This window comes from Ammospiza caudacuta, chromosome 15, assembly GCF_027887145.1.
Source record: "Ammospiza caudacuta isolate bAmmCau1 chromosome 15, bAmmCau1.pri, whole genome shotgun sequence".
Lineage (NCBI taxonomy): Eukaryota > Metazoa > Chordata > Aves > Passeriformes > Passerellidae > Ammospiza > Ammospiza caudacuta.
Genome location: NC_080607.1, coordinates 12,062,135 through 12,080,380, shown reverse-complemented (window position 1 = coordinate 12,080,380; position 18,246 = coordinate 12,062,135). Strand labels below are relative to the sequence as shown.

The window sequence follows — 18,246 nt, the reverse complement described above, 5'->3', positions numbered from 1 at the left end:
CTGCACTGAGGGGTTGCAAATGAGGGGTTATTCCGGGCTTCAGCAGTGCAAACACCCTCTTAATGCAACCCTGTCTTAGTAAGAAGAGTAAAAATAACAGTCCAGCAGTGCGGCTGGACTACCATGGGCGGCATTTTCCAGTGCCTGGGCAGACAGATGCCTCCGCAGTACAAGGTGGTGAGTGAAGTGGGCACTAAAGCTGCAAACAAGGGAGGTTTCCTCTTGGCGAGGTGCTAGGACCGAGCCCAGAGCTGCCTGGATATCCACTGAGGGACAGTCCTGACTGGACAGAGCCAGAGGGGCAGCCCTGGGACACAGTTCCAGGGGACAGCCAGGCTTTTGTCTCCTACCACTTCTGCCCGAGGTGCCAGAGCAGGGACAGGTACTGTGAGGGGTTCCCACTCTGTGCTTGTCAGGAAACCAGACAGAAGATAATCCCATCCTTGCCCAGCACCAGACACCCCAGCTTGCCAGTCCCACACATCCCACACACCCTACACCCCTCACGGCACAAACTGCTCGTGCTTCCAAGCCGAGTGAGACATGGCTGCTTGCAATCCCTGCCCTGCCGGCAGTGCTCTGCTGGCTGTTTGTCGCACATTAACTCAAGTGTGCACCTCCGCTGCAGAGTGCAGCCAGAGTTCACCCTGGTGCAGGAGGAGGAGCGGGCTTGTGCAGGCACAGCCGAACCCAGCAGCAGCAGCCCTGACACACTGGCACTCACCAGCACCAGGGGCAGAGATTCCTGTGCCCAGGAAGCAGCCTTGGGAACAAGGCCAGCTCGGGGCAGGTGACACCAGCTGTGAGGTCCCATGGCCACCAGCCCTCCCCAGGCGTCACAGTGGACAGCAATTGCTGTGGCTCTGATGCTCAGAGAGAGGGGCAGCTCATGGGACCCTCACTCCCACTGACCCCTCCCTGCATCCATGGGAGCTCAGCCCAGTGCTGCCCACGAGGACCAAGGGGTCTGGGAAGAGGGAGAGGGCTTCACCTTTAGTCTCTTCTGAAATCTGAGCAAGGAGAGCAAGACCCAGCCAGTGGCACACTGACAGGGCAGCACCGTTCCTGTATGGACCTTTCTGGGGTGGGGAGGGCCCTGCTGGCACAGGCTGTGCACTTGGCAAAGGCTCCCACCATGACCTGCACACCCCCAGCCCATGCAGATCCACAGTGGAGTAGTACATGAATTGTTTCTATTAAAACCAGCTGTCCCAAGCTTTCTCTCACCAAGGATTTGCTGCTTCTGCTCCAATATCCCTCCCCACCTCCCTTAAAGAAGGTGATGGAGGATGGGGCTCCCCCAGCCATGGCTGCACTGGGGGCAGTGCTGCTGTAAACCCAGCCATGTGCCCCAGAGCAGGACACACCAGGAGCCCCCACACATGGGGCTCCTCCTGGACTCTGCCCTTGGCATGCTTGGACCTTACCAACTCTGTCAGTGCCAAAAATCCCTTGGTAGAGCTGGAGGAGCCCAGCTCACTGCAGACCCTCCAGTGCAGTGCCCTGACATGCATGAGCAGAGCACTGCCCACAGCTGGGGCTCCCTGACCAGGACCACCCCAAGTGTGGGGAGGGCAGAGCCCCCAGACCCCAAGAGCCCATGGAGGTGTGGGGTCTCAGCCCCCTGCCCCTGACAGGAGGTCTCTGGTGTGTTGGGTGACACACAGGGAGGGCTGGGACATGCCCAGGTGGCACCACTGGCAAGACCCTGAGGCAGGGACCCCCAGGCAGGAGAGGGATGGTCAGTTCATGGGGCAGGGACTTCCAGGGAATGTGGTGGTCACTGCTGCGTGCACACTTCCACGTCCCAGAGCAACCAGTGCTGATTCCAACACATCTGCTGTCCAGCAGCAAAGTTTTCACCACATTTTCCCTCCAGACCCCATCTCTCAGGGATGCAGCTACGGGAAGGGGATGCAATTCCCGTCAAACGCACCCCACCAGGACCGGCCAGGATGGGGACGCTGCCAGAGGAGGGAAAGAACTTTATAAGGAGAAAACAGTCCCGAGTCCTGGCCCTTCGCTGACAGCCGCGCAGCCCCTCTCCGCCCCCTTGTTCTCCCTCCTCTTGATCGGCAGCGGGGCCATTTCCAACCCGAGGGCTGCGGGGTCCCGGGAGACTCTGCCGGTGCCAACCCGGGGGGCCCCAGGACCTGCTGCTGCTGCTTTTTTTTTTTTTTTTTTTTTTTTTTTTTTTTTTTTTTTTTCTTTTGGGTGGTTGCTTTCAATAGGTGGGACCTAAAGCCGCCCGTTTCCTGGAAACTTTGTTTTTCCTTTCTTCCCTGCGGCGGCCCGGCCGCGGGGAGAGGCGGGGGGTGCGCGGGGGGCGGGCGGGATAAATGGGGCGGGCGGTGGGGCCGGACAGCGGCTGGTGAGGGGCAGCTCCCCCGGACCGCGACCGGGACAGACACCGGCACCGGCAGCACTGCCCGCGGCACCGGGACGGCACCGGGACAGCACCGGGACAGCACCGGGACAGGCACCGGGACAGGCACCGACAGCACTGCCCGGCACCATGGCCGAAGGTAGGAGAGGCGCGCACCCCGCAGGTGCCGGGCTCGGTCCCGTCCCGGGAAGTCCCGAGAGGCTCCGGGCTCGCTGGGGCTGCAGCCGGTCCCGGACCAACCAAGGCAAGGCGGTGGGGATCGGACAGACTGAAGCCCACAGGGTTCAGGCGGTGGGGATCGGACACAAAGCCCAGCAGGGTCCGTGCGGGGTCCGGTCTGTGCCCTTCCCTCCCTCCCGACTCCCCTCCAGCCCCGGCGTCGCTAGAATGAAGTTTGGAGCTATTTAAAGCTTTCCCGGTAGAGCAGGGGGACAGCTGGGCCGGGAGCGTGTGCCTGACAGGGTGAGGGGATTTCAGGAGACTCAGGCAGGAAAAGAGATTCTGGGTTTCGGGAATCCAGCACGCTTGGCTCTTCAGGGTAGAGACATCCCCAGCTCCCACACAGCTGCCCCCAAAGTGCCAGGAAATGGGTCTGTGTGATTCCCGCGGGCACACAGCCCTCTGGGTGAGACGGCATCACTGCTTTGCCGTGCCACAGTGCCTCAGGCTGCCCTGGCTCCCAGCTCTGCTGTAGCAACACCAACACGGGTCCCTCGGGTCAGACACTCACTCAGACACATAGCTGAGCAGCTACAGAATCACAGAATTAACTATGTTGGAAAAGACCTTTAAGAGCCTCAAGTCCAACCTATGACCTAACACCACCTTATCAACCAGACCCTGGCACTAAGTGCCACATCCAGTCTTTTTTTAAATACCTCAGGGACAGAGGCTCCACCACCTCCCTGGGCAGCACATTCTAAAGCACAATCACTCTGTGAAAAGTTTTTTCCTAATGTCCAGTCTAAATTTCCCTTGACACAGCTTTACACTGTGTCCTCTTGTCCTGAACACACTGGGCAGCTCCTGCTCCTGAGTGCCCAGGGTGCTGCTACCACTTGCAGCACCACAGCCCCCTTCCCACCCATCTCTTGGCACCCTTTGGTTTGATTGGAGGCACCTGTGCTTGGAGAAATCTGCTTTTTGCTAAATGCTGAGGATGAAAACCCCAGGGCGTCTGGGACAAGGAGGAGCCCTGATTCTGTTCTCTGAACACACTTATTGTTTATTTTATTGTCAGCAAGCTTAACCATGTCAATGAAGCTCCATGTCAGCCATGAGATTCCACTTGTACAGTCCGTGTTCCACAGCACGGGGCTGTGCTGCTCACAGAGGGTGAGGCAGGGAGGGAAGGGGCTTGTCTGTGCTCTGTCCCCACTTCACAGCTCCCATGGCCTGGCTGTGGGGACCTTGCCCTTAGTTAGGGACTGTTCAAGCAGCTCTCACACTGTGCTGGGGACAGTGACAAGCCCACTGCCCTCCCCTGGGCCATACTGCAGAGTCCCCTGCCCAGAGGGCCAGGAGCAGTGTTTGCATTTAGCTCTGGTGATAGTGAGCCTATGGGCTGCTGTTTCCATTAGGCACTGTCCAGGGAGGGCTTGGTGACTACCAGAGCTGGTACTGGGAAGGGCATGGCTGAGGGGAGCCATGGCACGGGGCAGTGAGCCTCAGCTTGCCCACTGGGTGCCCATGATCTGCCCAGTCCCTCACTTGCTGTGTGCTCTCTGCACAGAGCGCTTTTGCTTATTCTGGTGATGAATACATCACTGCAGAGCAGTCAGGGGTCAGTGGCCTCAGGGGATGATGGATATCTCATCACTTCAGCACAGTGCCCAGGGTGGCAGGGACGTGGCTGCTCGTGGCTGGCACACAGCCCTGCCTGGGCTGCCAGCAGAGCAGCCTGAATATGGCTGGGGCATCAGACACCCTCTGTCACCAAATCTGCACTTGCTCTCACCAATTTGTCAGCACAGTAAAGCTGCTGGAGGCCTGGCTGAGGCACGGTCACAGCGCCCTCCCGGAGAGATGCTCAGGGCACGGCGGGTGGGGGAGGCTCAGGGACCTCGCCAAGGTCCCAACCCGGAGCTCGGGATGGGCACAGCCACCCTCCTTGCCAAGCCTGGGGGCTGTGAGACGTGTCCCAGCTCAGAGCTGTACCTGTACCTGCCGCTGCCTCCGCAGAGCTGGTGCTGGAGACGTGGGACCTGCACTGCGACCGCAACGGGCGGGAGCACCGCACGGCGGACATGGGCTGCAGGCAGCTGCTGCTGCGGCGGGGACAGCCCTTCAGCATCACCCTGCGCTTCTCGGGACGCGCCTACGACGAGGGCGTGGACAAACTCTCCTTCAACGTCGAGACCGGTGAGTGCCGCCACACCTGTGTCGCCAGGGAGGGCTGGGGGGTGTCACCACCTCTGCTCCTGCCCCCAAGCTCAGCTGTGCTCCCACGGGGGCTGTGCCACGGCACCTGCCCCATGTCACACAGTCCCTGTTCCTCACCTGCTGCTGGGCACAGCTTTTATATCACAACAAGAAAGGTAGAAACTCATCTCCTCAGTGAGAGAGGAAGAGAAGTGATAAATAAAGCAAAAAACCACCAGCATCATCACCTCCTTCCTGTCCTCCTCCTCTCAGGGCTGAGCCAGACTAAGAGCATGACAGGGCTGCCAGCTCACCAGCAAGTGCCTTGGCTGAGGCCAGGATCCTGCCCAACCCTCCTGCCCCTCTCAGAAACATCAGCACAGTGAATCTTTTCATCCAGAGGTATCACAGCATTTCTGATGGGATTTACACCCAGCCCTGCTGTGCTCTCAGACATCCCAGAGCAGGGTGTGCTCAGGAAACACAAACACTGGAGAAAGGAAATGCCCCCAGGGAGCCCCCCAGCACAGACCCCGGGCCGGGCCGGGGCTGGATTGGGCTGGGCTCTCACAGCCAGGGCAGGGGCTCAGCCCCGCCAGCTCAGAGCAAAGGGAGAGGAAACTATTCCTCAGGCAGGAGCTATTTTGGGGCTAAAGCACCATGCTGAGTCAACCCGGCCAGAATTCAAAGTAAAACTGCACCCAAGTTTCCTCACAGAGTAAAACTCTCCTATTTCCATCCCAAAAGCTCTGGTGACAAAACAAAACCCAGCACGTCCCAGCTTCACCCTACACCTCGGTGCCCCAGCAGCCCCATGGCCCTGCTACAGCCAGGCAGACCCGGGTTGGTTTTGCAGGGGGAGAGGCCACAGGCACAGCCCAGAGGAGCCTCCCAGGCCAGGCACAGGCTGGCAGAGGCTCCTCTGGGCTGGATCCCAGCCCCAGCGCTGCAGAAAGAGGGCAAAGGTGCTGTGCTGCTCGCAGAGGGACGTGGCAGTGCCACCCCAGCGGCTCCAGCACATTCCAAACTGGGGCCGGACCTGTCAAGGCAGAGACTGCCAGAGCTGTCCCTCCGTTTGGGACAGCAAAGCCACCGAGGTCACATCCTGCCTCTCACAGGAAAGAGGGAAGGAAGAGTAGAGTGAAATTAGAGCTGTATTTCTGCAGTAGCCGTGCAGGCAGAGCCCCGTTCAGGTGCAGGAGTCCAGGGGGATGTTGTGGGCTGTGGAGGCAGCAGAAGGAGGAGGAGGAGGAGGCGGCAGGCTCCTGTGTCTGCCCAGCTCTCGGCAGCGCTGGCTCTTGCCCAGAGGACGCCGTGAACTCAGCCCAGCCTCCCTGGGAGGAGAAACTGTGTCACTAGCATGAGTTCACGGGTATTTTTGGCGACCGGCCTGTGGGCGAGGGCTGGCAGGGGCCCGGCGGGGCTGTGCTCCGGCGGGGAGAGGGGACAGCAGTGGCACCGCTGCCTCGGCTGCCGGCCGGGCTGTGCGGGGCCGGGCTGTGCGGGGCCGGGCTGTGCCGGGCCGGGCCGTGCAGGGCAGGGCTGGGCCGTGCAGGGCCGGGCTGTGCGGGGCCGTGCAGGGCAGGGCCGGGCCGTGCAGGGCCGGGCTGTGCGGGGCCGGGCTGAGCAGGGCTGGGCCGTGCAGGGCCGGGCTGGGCGGCACCGCTCGGAGCGCGGCTCTGGAGCTGGCTCGGTGCAGGTGGCTTGGCCGTGGCTGCAGCTCGGAGGGATCACACTGTCCCAGGCTCGGCGCTTTGGCCACTGAGGTCATCCCTAACGCCGGGATGTTTGCAGCAACGCCTGGGGCTGCTCACACCGACCGGGGCAGCCGGGGACGGGTCCGGGGCTCATGGCCCGGCTCTGCCACCCCCGTGCGTGGCTGCAGGGAGTCAGCAGCGCTGCTGGGAGGAGAGATAGGAGAGGGTGCATCTGAGAACAGAGACCTGGCACCAGGGCAAGCATCCCCGTGGTCTGCTGGCCCCTGCAGGGCGAGTCTGTCCCTTCCCAAACAGTGAGACAAACCTGAGCTCCCCGCAGCTGGGCTACTCTGTGCCCTCAGTACCTGATAAACTGCATGGTGAATGTTCCAGATTAGGACAGCCAAGATCCAGGCAGCTGCCGCAGGGCAGGGGGGCTTGGAGCAGGTGCCCTTGGTGCAGCCTCCTTGGCTCGGGGCTGTTGTGTTGTGAGGTCTCCGGGATGAGGTGAGAGATGAGAATCTGACTTTAGGCTCTCAGAAGGCTTATATTATATTATATTATATTATATTATATTATATTATATTATATTATATTATATTATATTATATCTCATATAACATAATATCAAAAGAAATTATATACTAAAACTATACTAAAGAAAGAAAAAGGATATAGACAAAAGGCTGGAAAAGAATGAATAATAAAAACCCATGATTGACCAGAGTCCCAACACAGCTGGACTGGGATTGGTCATTAACTAAAACCAATTCACATGGAATCAATCAAAGATGCACCTGTAGGTAAGCAACCTCCAGACTACATTCTAAGCAGTCAGATAGTTATTGTTTACATTTCTTTTCTGAGGCTTCTCAGGAGAAAAATCCTAGTGAAGGGGTTTTTCAGAAAATACTGTGTTGACACGGGGCTCCCAGGGGCTCTGGAGCACTGGGAGGACTGACTGACTGACCTACTCCTTCTACAGGGCCGTGCCCCAGTGAGACATCAGGAACCCGGTCCCACTTTGCCATGAGTGACTGCCCCGAGGAGTCGTGCTGGAGTGCCGTGGTGCAGCAGCAGGACGGGGAGTCCCTCTCTGTGTCCCTCTGCTCCCCACCCGACGCGCGCATCGGCCGCTACAGCCTGACCCTGGAGACCTGCACCGACTACCAGGGCTCCAGCTACCAGATCGGGGACTTCATCCTGCTCTTCAACCCCTGGCACCCAGGTGAGGCTTCCACCTCTCTGAGTCCAGGGATTCCAGGGCTCAGGCAAGCACAAGATGCTCTCCAGGCATCCCCCTGCACAGGTCTCATCCCAGTGCAGATCCCAAGTGTCCCAAGCCCTGGTCTGAAGGAAGGTTTAAGCAGAAAGCCTCACTTTGCTTCCATCTCCACACAATTCCTGCAGTGGGTCAGGGCCAGGAGCACCATCCCCACCTTACAGTACCCAGAGCCCCTTTGCCACCACCCCAAGCACCCAATGGCCTGTCTAGGCTGCCCCCACCATGGTGGGAGCTCACCACTGTGCTGCTGGTGTGAAACCCTGGGCAGTCCCTGGCACCAGCTCCTGGCCAGACAGGGGACAAGGGAAAAGTCTCTAAATGTCCCTAATTGCCTCCAGTTGTCCCTAATTGCCCCCAGTTGTCCCTAATTACCCCCACCAGGTCCATTCTCACCCATCCTCACCCAGGCACCCATCTGTGGACTCAGTGACATGGATATCAGTGTCCTGGTGAAATTTGGGCAGCCAAACCCAGAGGAGAGGTTCGATTCAGGGCTGTAAGGTTCAACAGCCCTGGGATTTTCCTCTCTCCATGTCCTTCCCCTGCCCCTGGACTGGTTGATTTCCTGGATCTCAAGTGTCCCACGCTGGATCTGCAGAGATAAGGGGCCATAGGAAGCTCTGCTCAGCCAGGGCTGTGCTGAGCACTGGGGGTGGATATGTGGGGTTTCCTTCTGCAAACAGTTCCAGTAAATGTTAATTTCCACAGCAGTAGCTGCTGTGAGAGAAATGGCTTTGGCTGTGCTGACCCAGCACACCCACTCCCCCTGCTCACTGCACCCCTAGGGAGGTCTCCCCTGCTGAGAAGAGATCCATCTCCATTAAATAAAAGGGAGGAAAGACAGAGACATGAGAAAGAATGGAAAGCAAACCACAAACCCGCTGCAATTTTCCCATCGCTTTAAATCAACCTGGGCTGAAATTCCCCAGCAGCTGTTTAAGGCATGAGCAGTTCCAGCCCCTGGTGCCTCATTTCCCACTGGCTCCATCCACAGGGAGGGGGTCAGGCAGCTGGTGGTGCAGGGCAGAGCCCTGTCCCCATCTCTCGCTGTCCCCACAGAGGACACGGTGTTCATGCGCGACGAGAACGAGCGCCGCGAGTACGTCCTGTCCCAGGATGGGCTCATCTTCCAGGGCACCTGTGATTACATCTACTCCATCCCCTGGAACTTTGGCCAGGTGAGCAGGCAAGGCCCCCCTGGGACCCTTGGGACCTCTGGCCATGCAGCTCTGGTGCTGCAGGACACAGGGACTGGTGCCACGTGTGTGCCCCTCACCAACCTGCACCCCAAATGCTGTCAGCACCTTGGACTCCAGCCATGGGTCAAAGAACCTGGAGTTTCGTTTCCAACAGGAAATGTGCTGACTTCAAAGCATGGCAAGGCAAGGGGAGTGTTTCCCCCTGGCTCCTGGGGGCCCCATGGCCATGTGTCCCTAATCTGGTGGCCCTGCTGTGCTGGGAGCTGGTGCCTGATAATGAATTCCTGGGCATTGTGCCAGGGGTACTGATAAGGCAGTGTTCACACCCTGAGCTGCACCCCCAGGGCGCAGGGCTTGTTCAGCCACCCTCCCTGGGCAAAGGGCTGGGGGCCCGCAGCAGTGGGGGTGCCCGTGGCCTTCACAGGATCCACACCTCAATTCAAGGAAGGGCTGTGACTCAGCCGTGATGGGAAATAGATTTTCCAGGAGGTCACGTCCCTGCCCTGACCCCTGTGCAGTCACAGGAAACCAGATCCAGCCCCAGTACGTAGGCAGGAGATCACCCACAGGCTTCACAGGCTGAGTGGGGACAGTGGGGACATCACTCAGGGGATGCTGGCCGGGGAGGGGACCCTGATGGGATGGGACCCCTGTACCCAGCAGTTCTGCTGGCAGGGGCACCACAGTGAGCCAGAGAGGGAGGACAGAGGTGGCAGAGCCCCTGTGGGGACCTCACACATCCTTTTCTCCCTGCTCCTCACCAGTTTGAGGATGAAGTCTTGGCCATCTGCCTCAAGATGCTGGACATAAACCCCAAACACCTGAGGGACCAGAACCGGGACTGCTCCCGCCGCAATGATCCCGTGTACATTGGCAGGGTGGTGAGCGCCATGGTGAGTCTGGGGTACACCCTATCCCCAGCACCCTGTCCCCAGCACCCCTCATTCCCTGGGCTGCAAACACCCTCAGCTACAGCTCTGGCAGACAGCATTTGCCATCCCCCAGTTTCACACCATTTTCCTGCTCTGGGCTGTTTCCTCTCGCTTTTACATCCGTTCCCTGTTACTGTTCCTATATGTGTAAGAGCTTTTTTAGAAGAAACAAAAAGCAGGGATGGGGCACAGATCATTTCAGGGGTAATCACTCCCAAATTCCCAGGCAGGAGGATGTGTTTCTAAAATTCATCCCTAATTAGCACCATGTCCACCCGCATCCCAGTGAGCTCTTGCATGGATACAGGATACTAATGTGGGTGCCAGTGCATGTGAACGGGGCAAAGGCTTTTCCCCTCCCTCCCTCCCTCCCCAGGCTGGTCCTGCCCCTCCATCCTCCCCCTTTTCTCCTGCCACAGGTGAACTGCAATGACGAGGACCGGGGGGTGCTCTTTGGGCGGTGGGACAATCGCTACGAGGATGGGATGAGCCCCATGGCCTGGATTGGGAGCGTGGACATTCTCAAGAGGTGGAAGAATTTTGGGTGCCAGCCAGTCAAGTATGGCCAGTGCTGGGTCTTTGCTGCTGTGGCTTGCACTGGTGAGAGCAGATTCCTCTGGTGTCCCCTTCTCCACAGGACAGGGTCACTCATCTCCTCTCATCTCCCACCCCGGCCCCTGCCCCCCATCCACTCCTGGTGCTGCATCCTGAGGGAAGAGCTGCAATCAGCCTGCAATGATTCCTTTGCAATTAGCTCTCTATTACTCTAATTTGTCAGGAAATAGAGGAAAAATACTATACAAAAGGTCTCTGGTTTTTCAATCAGCACTGCCTCCCAGGCCAGGCAGCAAGGGAGGGACTGAGGCAGGCCAGGGTGAGGGAAGTGGCTTTAAGGCCAAGTTTGCAATAAAGTCACGAATCCACTAAGATCAAAATAATGTCATGGCCACCAGGGCAATCAGACTGGGGAAAAACAAGAGAAAAATTCCAGACTTGCTGCCGCTGGGAAACACTCACATATGCTCGTGCAACTTTGCCCCAAGAAAAACGCTGCCTGTGAGTGCACTGATGTGTCACAGACAGACAAGACCCTTTTTAGAGGAGAGAAATAGCAAAAAACTAAAGTGGATTTTCAGCGACTTGCAGAGGTTTATAGCCTTCCTTTGAAGCACTGTAACTGCCTCCCTGCTCCCTGGGGAGCTCCCTGTGCAGTGAAAGGCAGCTGGGAGATGAAATCCGGGGTTCAGCACGGCTGCCCACACTCTACCTCCAAAGCTCTCACAAATGCTTTTTGTGCCTTTTTTGCTGCAATATCAAACCTGTCAGGCTGTCAGAGCAGGTGCCACCCAGCCTGCTTGCCTGTGCACTGTGGCTGTGGGAACTGGCTTCTCCTGGGGAGCAGTCCCCAGGCAGCCCTTTCACAGGCAACGGGAAGAGCAGGAGTTGTTCAAACCTGGGGCTCCAGGGGATAGGAGCTGTGCAAACCTGGGGCTCTGTGGGATGGGAGTGGAGCAAACCTGGCCCTGTCTCACCCTGCCCTGCTCCCCACAGTCATGAGGTGCCTGGGCATCCCCAGTCGGGTGGTGACCAACTACAACTCAGCCCATGACACCAACGCCAACCTGACCATCGACCGCTACGTCAATGAGCGGGGGGAGCAGGAAAGGCAATCCTGGGACAAGATCTGGTGAGCAGCACAGCAGGACCTCAGCCTGCCCCTTCTCCAGAGCCTGGCAGGTGCTGGGGGAGGCTGAGACTCCCAGCATTCTGGTTTTCCTCTCAGGAACTTCCACTGCTGGGTGGAGTCGTGGATGACCCGTCCCGACCTGGGAGGTGACTATGACGGGTGGCAAGTGCTGGACCCGACCCCTCAGGAGAAGAGTGAAGGTACAACGTGCTCCACACAGAAACTCCATCCTCCTCACATCCCGGCACTGCTGGGTCACCCCACCACAGCCACCCCTTGTGGCTGAGCCCTGGAGTGGTGACAGTGGCTCTGCTCCGTGCAGGAGTTTACTGCTGCGGGCCAGCCCCCGTCAAAGCCATCAAAGAGGGTGACATGCTGCTCAAGTACGACATCCCCTTCATCTTCGCCGAGGTGAATGCCGACGTGGTGTACTGGGTGGTGCAGGGGGATGGGATGCAGAAGCAGAGCATCCGCTCCTCAGATGTGGGGAAGTTCATCAGCACCAAGAGCGTCGGCAGGGACAGCCGGGAGGACATCACCCACAACTACAAATACCCAGAGGGTATGGGGGATTTCAGGGGGAGCCTCCAGGGAGGGCTGTTGCTGCTGGGAAGCAACAGGAGCAGGAGGGCTGCAGAGCTCAGGGCAGAACAGCCCAGGCCAGGCCCTCCCCGCACTCCAGGGAATCACAGGAACTTTGTGCACTTCAGGGTCTGAGGAGGAGCGGGCGGTGTTTGAGAAGGCAGAGCATCAGAAGAAATCCATTGGGGAGGAGGATGAGGGGCTGCACCTCAGGATCAAGGTGTCAGAGGGTGCCAACAAGGGCAGCGACTTCGATGTCTTTGCTGTGGTCAACAACAACACGGACGAGGAGCGTGTCTGCAGGGTGACACTGTGTGCCCGTGCCTCCAGCCACAATGGCACCCTGGGGCCCCAGTGCGGCCTCACCGACCCAGTGGACATCGACATTGAGCCCAGGGCAGGTAAGGGACCCACTGATGGTGAAGGAGATGCTTCACCAGGGCTGGGGTCAGCTCAGCCTGTGTCCAGCTGCTCGGTAGGCAATGCCACTTTGGAGCATCCTCCTTAGTTGACTACCACTGTGGATTTTTAATCTTTATGAGAGAATGAGGAAATTGCTCAGGCAGAGGCTGGAAAAGCATTTGGAGCTGGGCAAGCCACTGCTGCTGTGGCTGTTTTGCCAAGGGAGCAAGCTGGGCACACCCTGTGCACTTCTCTGCATCTCTCCTGCTCTCCCTCAGAGTTTGGGCTAGGCTGGGGTCTCTGGTGGGATCTTCCCACACCAGAGAGAGTGGAACTGGCCCAGCTCAGCCCCGAGTGCGTGGTCCCAGGCTGGAGGAAGGGAGCAGCACTGGGTTTCCTGGCCAGCAGTGCTGGAGCTCTCAGTGTCTCCGTGGGTGGGCGTTTGCTGCAGAGCTGTCCTGGCACGGCCCCCGACCCTCCCTCACCCTTGTCACACACGTGAACATCACCATCTGGTCCTTGAACACGAGTTTGGGCTTACGTGAGTTTGCAGAGACCCTTCAGGGCTTGGAAAGGCCACACATCTGCTGTCCTGGAACAGGGAAATGTTTACCCTGCGCCGAGCCCTGCTCCTCACCAGCCCTCTTGCAATCGCAGCGCTTGGCGCTCTGCCAGGTGTTGAGCTGCTTTGCAGGAATGAGGAATGTGCTGGCCCTTGCCACCACGGAGGGGAGAGGGATGTGCCTCTGCTCATGCTGGCAGAAGCACCAGCTGGTACTTGGAGCCTTTTGCAGGGCTGGATGGGGGAGTGGGGAGATGTGCTGTGGCCCTCGGGGCACTTAACATTCCTGTGCAAAAGTTAACCCAACACCATTTTTTCTGAAACATTAATTATGAGCTCCTGAAACTTCTACCCTCAGCTCCTGCCTCAGAATACAGACCCCAGGACTTCCCAGGCTGCATTCTTTAGGGCACCCCAGCACTTTGTGGCAGTATGGGAAGCCAGGCTTGTCCCTCTCCCCACAGTCTCAGCTGATGCTATGGCCCTTCAGATCCTGCCTCATGAATGTCAGGCTCCATTTCTCATGGTCACAGCCACTCTGGGCTCCTTGTTCCAGGCAGTTCTGCAGCTGGCTGCTTTCAGCCTCCTTCCCTGTCCTTCCCCTGGACAGCCCCATCCCTGAAGGACTTTCAGATGAACAAGGCTGAGGGCTGAGTGAGGGCAGCTGCCAGGGACCAGGCTGCCTCCCAGTGCCACGCTGGCTGCCAAGGGCTGGCACTCTGGACCCCTGGTGCAGGCGTCACCCAAACCATGCCAGCAGCAGCTGGGTGCCAGTGCAGGACTGTGGGTTCTGGGCTGGAGATGCCGTGGGTGCTGACCCCTCTCTGCTGCCCTTCCAGAGAAGAGGGTGCCCCTGCGCATCCTGTACGAGGAGTACAAGGACAAACTGACCCAGGACAACCTCATCAAGGTGGTGGCTCTCCTGAACGATCACCAGACTGGCGACATCCTCGTGGCTGTCAGGGACATTTATGTTGAGAATCCACCGATCAAGATCAGGGTAAGGGTCCAATGTCCCATCCCAGGCTGGTTTGAGGGGAATGAATTGCTGTGATCTCTGGGGGCTACCCCAGGGCTTGGACAGCAGGTCCTGCTTCACTGAGCAGGGCTGCATTCCCTGGGACCTGCATCCCTAAGGTCCTGCCTCAGCTCTGGGGCCAGGGGAGCACCATGGCCTCAGGATCAGCGGGGCTTGGGGTCCAACCTCTCCTACTTGCAGATTCTAGGAGAGCCAATGCAGAATCGGAAGCTGGTGGCCGAGATCAGCCTGGTGAACCCTCTCTCCGTGCCCCTGAACGGCTGCGTGTTCGTGGTGGAGGGCACCGGCCTCACCGAGGGGCAGCTGGTCAAGGAGCTGTAAGAGCTTTTCCCCCTTCACCTGGCTGGGATGTTGGGAGTGGTGTGGGGGTGGATTTCTGTGTGTGGAGCCCCATGGAGGGCAGCCATGGGGCACAGCAGGAGCCAGGGCTCTGCTGGCCCCTGTGGACTCAGAGTATCCCGACCCTACACCTTGCTGGGGAAGGGGTTCGGCCTCCCTACAGAGGTCATTGCTTGCCAAAGCCCCAGCACTGTCCTGCGGGCCCTGGGAGGGTGACAAGGGGCTCTGAGGGTGACAGGCCACAGTGACTCCCTGCTCTCCCACAGTGAGGAGCCGGTGGAGCCGCAGGCAGAGGCCAAATTCCGGATGGATCTGATGCCGCGGCTGTCGGGGCTGCAGAAGCTGATGGTGGACTTTGAGAGCGACCAGCTGACGGGGGTCAAGGGCTACCGCAACGTCATCATCGCACCCCAGCCCCTGTGAGCTGCTGCCCTGGCCCCCAGCTGCAGGAGCCCTGCCTCGCTGGCCCCCCTGCTTCAGCCCAACATGTCCCAGGAGGCGACTGCCAGAGCCCAGCCTGACCCCGACTCGTGGCACCGGTGCCACCCACGCTCCTCCCGGGAGCAGAGGCAGGAAAAGGGCTGGGGAGGGCTGGGGGCTGCCCTGGCAGTCGCTCACTTCACTGCTGTTCTCTCAGTCTGTGCTGTCTGTGCCCAGCACTGGGCACACCAGGACCCCTGTGCCAGCCCCTCCTCTGTGCAGTGCTGGCAGCCCCAGAGCCATTTCCATAGAGGCAGCAGCAGAACGACCCCTCCAGCCCCTGCCATAATCATTCTCTGACTGCAGCTCCATAGAGAGAGATTTTATACTGTGAGCACAAAGCTGTTTATGCACCATATACATATAAAACAAATCTATAAATACTTACTGCAAATAACCTGCTTGGGTACAGCCGGGCATTGGCTTTGATAACCATCCTGCCACTGCAGACACTGCAGGGAGGGATGGGACATTACTTTGATATAAATCAACTATGCAAACACTGAATAAAAACTTTATTTTTCACTTTTAAAGCCAGACCTGGCTCTTCTTGCCCTTCCTCTCCCCACAGCAGGGCCCAGCAACTCCCTGCCCACCATCCATGTGGGTGGGAGGCGTGAGTTCCCCCAGCCCAGCACTCAGGTGGGGGGTCAATGCCATGGCTGGCACTGCAGCCACAATGGCCTCATTGGCCACCCCCTCTGCCCCAAATCAGCCTGGTCTGGTGTTCTCAGGGTGCACACTCAGCCCCCAAGACACCTTCCCAGGTAATTTCTCCTCTCTCAGCAACCGTTCCATACTGTGCTCAGAGAACTGGAGAGAGAACACTACAAGTATTCAAACCAACAGATCTTGCACACTGAGCAGGGCTCTGGGCAGGGCTGTCCACCCAGGCTGGGGCAGGTGAAGGGCAGCTGGATGCTGAACAGGGATTGAGGAGGAGAGTGGGGATTTGTCTCACACCTGGAACTGGGGTCAAGGCCCTGCTGAAGATAAACACTTCCCATGCCAGAATGGGCCACCCACGTGCTCCCCACAAACAGGGTGGGAGCCTCCCTGCTCCATAAACAAACACCACAGAAACCACTGTAGAGCTGGTGGTGTCTGACTGAGGGTCCCACAGTCACCACAGCCCCAGCAGAGGGGACAGTCTGTGGGACAGGAGAATCTCACTCACACTGACTGGTCCCAGTCACCCTGACACTGTGGGCTCTCCCATCCCAGCTGTGACCCAGGCTGGATGGACAGCTGGGAGTGTTTCCCATCAAGGACTGCCCGTTGTCCAGCTTTCCTTTCTGTTTATCTTTAGGATGAGATAAAATCTCCACGTGCAGTGCTCCACACACAGCTGCTGCTTCCCCAAGCCAAGGGAAGTGGGGTTCATGGCCAGAACTCCCCAAACCCTGGCTGTGCTTCCATGGGAGGCCAAGGACCCATCTCAGCTCCAGCCCCAGCTCCTGCTCCCAGCACAGAATTTGAGTGGCACAGCAGAGCTCAGACCCCACGTGCAGCAGCAGATTGTTTGGCCAATAAAAAAGCCTTTCAAGAAACTCCCCCAGGAGAACACAATCCCATCTTCTCTTACCTGTGGAACTTTAATCACCACACCTCCTTGTCCTGCTTTGCTCAAACACAACACAAAAAGGCAGCAGGAGGCTGGGACTCCTTTGGGGTAGAGTGGGGACAGAGGTTGGGCACAGGGAGGGATTTGCTCAAACAGCTCTCCCAGGGGACAGAGAGTGCCCATCCTGTGGCATGGGGACAGGGCAAGAGCTCCAGGAGGGAGAGGGATGGGGATTCTCACCTGCATTCAGGACAGGGGGCAGGGGACATGCCAGCCCCAGCTCTGCAGCACCAACCCCCCAGACACCAGGGCCAAGAGCACATGGAGCCCCAAGGAATCCTGAAGGAGTTAACAGCAGGAACCAGCGCTGCCTTCCCTGTCAGGAACATTCCTCAGCCCAGCAATGATGCACGGCCCCTCTTTAGAGCATTTGTTACTGGGCCCTGCTGAGCCGGGCCTCCAGCTGCTCAGCGCCTGGGTTAAAAATAACCAGCAGCTCTGCTGCTTCAGAGCTGGGTCCTGATAAAATAAACATTAGAACAGCTCTTGCTGAAGGTCACTCCCATCCATCTGAGCCTTGGCAGAGCAAGGCTGCTCCGAGAAGGGAACAGACTCCAAACGCTGCAGTTATGGTTTAGCAGCAGGGGTTGGCTCTCAGGGCTGGGTTTTCTCCCATCATCCACAGAGCTGAGGTCGATTTCCCTGCACCCAATCCAGATCACCAGCATGGTACCACACTGCCTCCATCTCCCTGTGCCTAATCCAGATCACCAGCATGGTACCACACTGCCTCCATCTCCCTGTGCCTAATCCAGATCACCAGCATGGTACCACACTGCCTCCATCTCCCTGTGCCTAATCCAGATCACCAATGTGGCACCACACTGCATCCATCTCCCTATGTCCCTCCTGGATCACCAGCAGAGTTCTGGGCTGCATCCATCAGACTCTCTGGCACTCTGACCATGCAAGCAATAAATTATAAATTAAATATTTCCAGTATCCATTGTGTGGGAGGGTTTGTAATTCAGTGTTGGTCCAAGTGCCAAAGCCAGGCAGGAGCATTCTTGGAGAAGGAGGTTCTGGATGCGTCTCGGCTCGCTGGAGATGCTGACTTGCCAAGAATTGATTGTAAACTCATTTTAGACTTGATGACCTTTAACTTACCTTCATTGATGGATCGAAACTAGAACAAACTCCCATAAATCAGAGCTTTCACAAGAACAAATCTGTGGGATTTCCAAATGGTACTGCCTCTCCAAAGGTCTCCCTCCTCCTCCACAAACATGAAACACATTTTTACTCTCCTTGGTGCAACGAGACAACTGAGGCACCATCAAACAGCAGAAGAGACAATAAACCCCCAATGCAGAGGTCCCTCACAGGAAACCATCCCCTCTTCCACAGCCACAGAAGGTACAGGAGACACAATGGAGAGATGCCTCTTCCAGCATGGCCAACTCCAAGGGCCTCTCTGTGCCTGCCAGATCCCTGATGCAGCTTCCCCTGTCCTGCCCCTCATGGTGGGCTGTGCTGACACACACACCAGTAAGGACTGGTCAGCTGGGCACTGGAAGCTGAGGGATGTGCTGACTGTCAGCTCCTTGTCCCTTCCCAGAACAAGACAAGCCTTGTCTTTTCCCAGAAACACAAAGCAAGACTTGTCTCTTGTCTTTTCCCAGAAAGATGAAATGAGAGTTGTGTCTTCCCAGAAAGAAGTGACAAGACCCT

The 18,246-nt window shown here is 58.0% G+C and overlaps 1 protein-coding gene across 1 annotated transcript; it reads left to right on the top strand.

The window, feature by feature from the left end:
• The first annotated feature begins 2,340 nt into the window (after window positions 1-2,340).
• On the top strand, window positions 2,341-15,478 carry TGM2 (transglutaminase 2). The gene is made up of 13 exons (XM_058814525.1): window positions 2,341-2,525; window positions 4,568-4,747; window positions 7,430-7,672; window positions 8,789-8,907; window positions 9,693-9,821; window positions 10,280-10,460; window positions 11,412-11,547; window positions 11,644-11,747; window positions 11,870-12,109; window positions 12,258-12,530; window positions 13,933-14,093; window positions 14,313-14,449; window positions 14,738-15,478. The coding sequence occupies exons 1-13, from the start codon at window positions 2,516-2,518 to the stop codon at window positions 14,892-14,894; spliced, it is 2,070 nt and encodes a 689-aa protein (XP_058670508.1). The 5' UTR covers window positions 2,341-2,515; the 3' UTR covers window positions 14,895-15,478.
• Window positions 15,479-18,246: the final 2,768 nt, after the last annotated feature.